Source organism: Laccaria bicolor, genomic scaffold, assembly GCF_000143565.1.
Source record: "Laccaria bicolor S238N-H82 LACBIscaffold_68 genomic scaffold, whole genome shotgun sequence".
NCBI classification, from domain to species: Eukaryota; Fungi; Basidiomycota; class Agaricomycetes; order Agaricales; family Hydnangiaceae; genus Laccaria; species Laccaria bicolor.
Window position 1 is genome coordinate 218,692 of NW_001889939.1, and position 2,339 is coordinate 221,030.

The following is a 2,339-nucleotide window of genomic DNA, read 5'->3' on the forward strand; positions in this document are numbered from 1 at the left end:
AATCCTTTGTCACAGATGACGCCCGTTAGCAGTGAGTACTTCATTTGAATCCCTTAATGATATCGGACTCGATATCCCTATAGTCATCTTCCCCAACAGTCTCGTCGTGCACACTGTGACCTTCGAAAGGGATGGGAGTATTACGATGGAGTAAAAGATTGCTAAATAGTATAGACGTAAAAACTTGCAAATATACTTCTAGACACAGAGTAAATGAAATGCATAATTCATTTATATCTATGTGCAGGTTACAACACATAAGCTAGCCCTCTTGAAATAATCTATGCTAGGTTGATCTTGATCCGTATTTAGCACCCAACCATTTTCAGTCGCCATCGTTCTTTGTCCAAGCCCTTAATATTGAGTTGCTGTCGTCTTGAGCCTTGGGCACAGTTGGAGGCAGTGGTATAAGTACATCATATCCCATGAAGCTCTGCATGCCCTCACCCGACAAAATGTTACCTTAGTGAGAGAAAGAGATTTAATCCTAGGCCTGGACTTGATGGCAGTGCGGATGCTGCTGGAGCATCCAACAGCACACAGAGCAAAGCTGATCATCCGTTGCTGAGAGACTCAAATTTTCTAAATTCAGAATTTTAATGCGACTTATCCAATAAAAATATCAACTACATATATTAAAATAAAATCAACCCATGGATCAAGCAAGGTGTTTGTTGACATTGGAACAATGTCAAACTCTAGTGAATATATATGTGCAATTATGCACACTCTCCCAATCAATTAATTGAATAGACTATAGAGGCTGACACTTAGCAGCAGCAGCAGGCACCTTGCTTGCTGACAAATATGCTGCTTTGCACCAATACAATGCAACTTTTTTTTCGTAACAAAGGAAACAGTGTTCAAGAGCTATAGTGCTACATAGTTATGTATGTAAACATTGGAGCTGGCGCTAAGAAAGAGACGACGATATCATGTTTTGAAAAGACCAGTTGTTTGCACTGGTTTGCTCACTTGCGTGCGCCATGTGCAAGAAAAGAGCTCCATGGCCTGTAGGAAGTTTGTTTGTTCATGCTTGCCTGCTCACATGCGCGATATGCAAGAAAAGACCCCCATGGCCCCTGAGTAGTTTGTTTGTACTTGTTTGGTATTTATGACCTTGGGAGACAGGTAATGCCAATTAGATATCGCTGCATAATCCTTGCATTGCGGTATCTACAATACTTACTGAAACTACCTACACATCACTATGCCTGTGCTGCCTTTGATGACACTTGCCTCCTACATGCAGAGAAGAAGCCTTCCTGGGTTGGGGACATTGCCTATGCACTCTACTGCCTTCCGTTCCCTGTCGTGCTTAAGCCTGTGCACCTCACCGACCCCAATCTAATTCCAGATCTTATAGCTGAGGTCGAGGTGTTGTGCGCATGTGCCCTCCAGAGGGACATTGATGAGTTGGAGAAAACAATCCTGTTGAAGAAAGGCATTGCTAATCCTGCTGCTCTCAAACTGTCTGATGTGCTGAAGTTTTGGCACTACCTGGATGTTGTGGTTCCTGCACACTGCAAGGCGTTGATGTAGCTTGTTACTTCATGCCATGGTCTAGCAGTGAATTGCCTTCAGTGGGATCCTCTCCAGCGAAAGGAAATTCTGTGGGCTCTGAGGTTGTGTCGTTTCTGTCAGGATGAGATTGAAGATGAGTGTCATGCAATGCTTTACTGCGTTGGCAGTGCTGCTCTTACAGTTAGGAGGGGAGTTTTCTTCTTGGATGCCCAGCAGGTTGTGCCTGGGATTGGAGCTGCGGTTTTGAGTCTCCCTCCTCCTGACTCGTTGGGGGTTTTGGTGGGTGAAGGGTGGGTCGTTACGGTCACACTGCAGGCCTTGGCTTATATATGTACTGGGTATAATGTGGAAAAATGCGGAAGATATTAATAATAATGCTCCCTTTAAACTGCCGGAATTACTTGGAAGATATTTAAAATCTTTTATCGATTTTTATCGATTTTTTTCCGTCGGAATTATTAAGAATATCCTGGGGTGGATAAACATTGAAGATATTGGAGAGGAAATTTCTACAAAAGGCAAGTCCATACATGCGCAGCAAATATGTGGAAGATATGTTAATACCACGAGGTGAAGAAACTTCTTAATATAGCAGTATCTTCGGATCTAACACTTGCTTAATAAGGCTATTTGCTGTTGACACCACTTGCTCCATCCACGGCGTCGTCAAAGCATACAATGACGAACTCGGACTCTATTCCTCAACGTTACAAAGCTCAATGGAGACGGGAATGCGCCCACACATGACAGTCAGTAGCACACTATTGTTTTCTGCTAACAAAAGTCATAGATTTCGTTCTACTACGTACAGGGGA

The 2,339-nt window shown here is 43.2% G+C and overlaps 1 protein-coding gene across 1 annotated transcript; it reads left to right on the forward strand.

Moving 5' to 3' along the window:
* Positions 1-888: 888 nt before the first annotated feature.
* LACBIDRAFT_334733 (uncharacterized protein) lies at positions 889-1,542 on the forward strand (the record flags this gene model as incomplete). The annotated part of the gene is made up of 2 exons (XM_001889488.1): positions 889-979; positions 1,253-1,542. The coding sequence occupies 2 exons, from the start codon at positions 889-891 to the stop codon at positions 1,540-1,542; spliced, it is 381 nt and encodes a 126-aa protein (XP_001889523.1).
* Between the last annotated feature and the right edge of the window lie 797 nt (positions 1,543-2,339).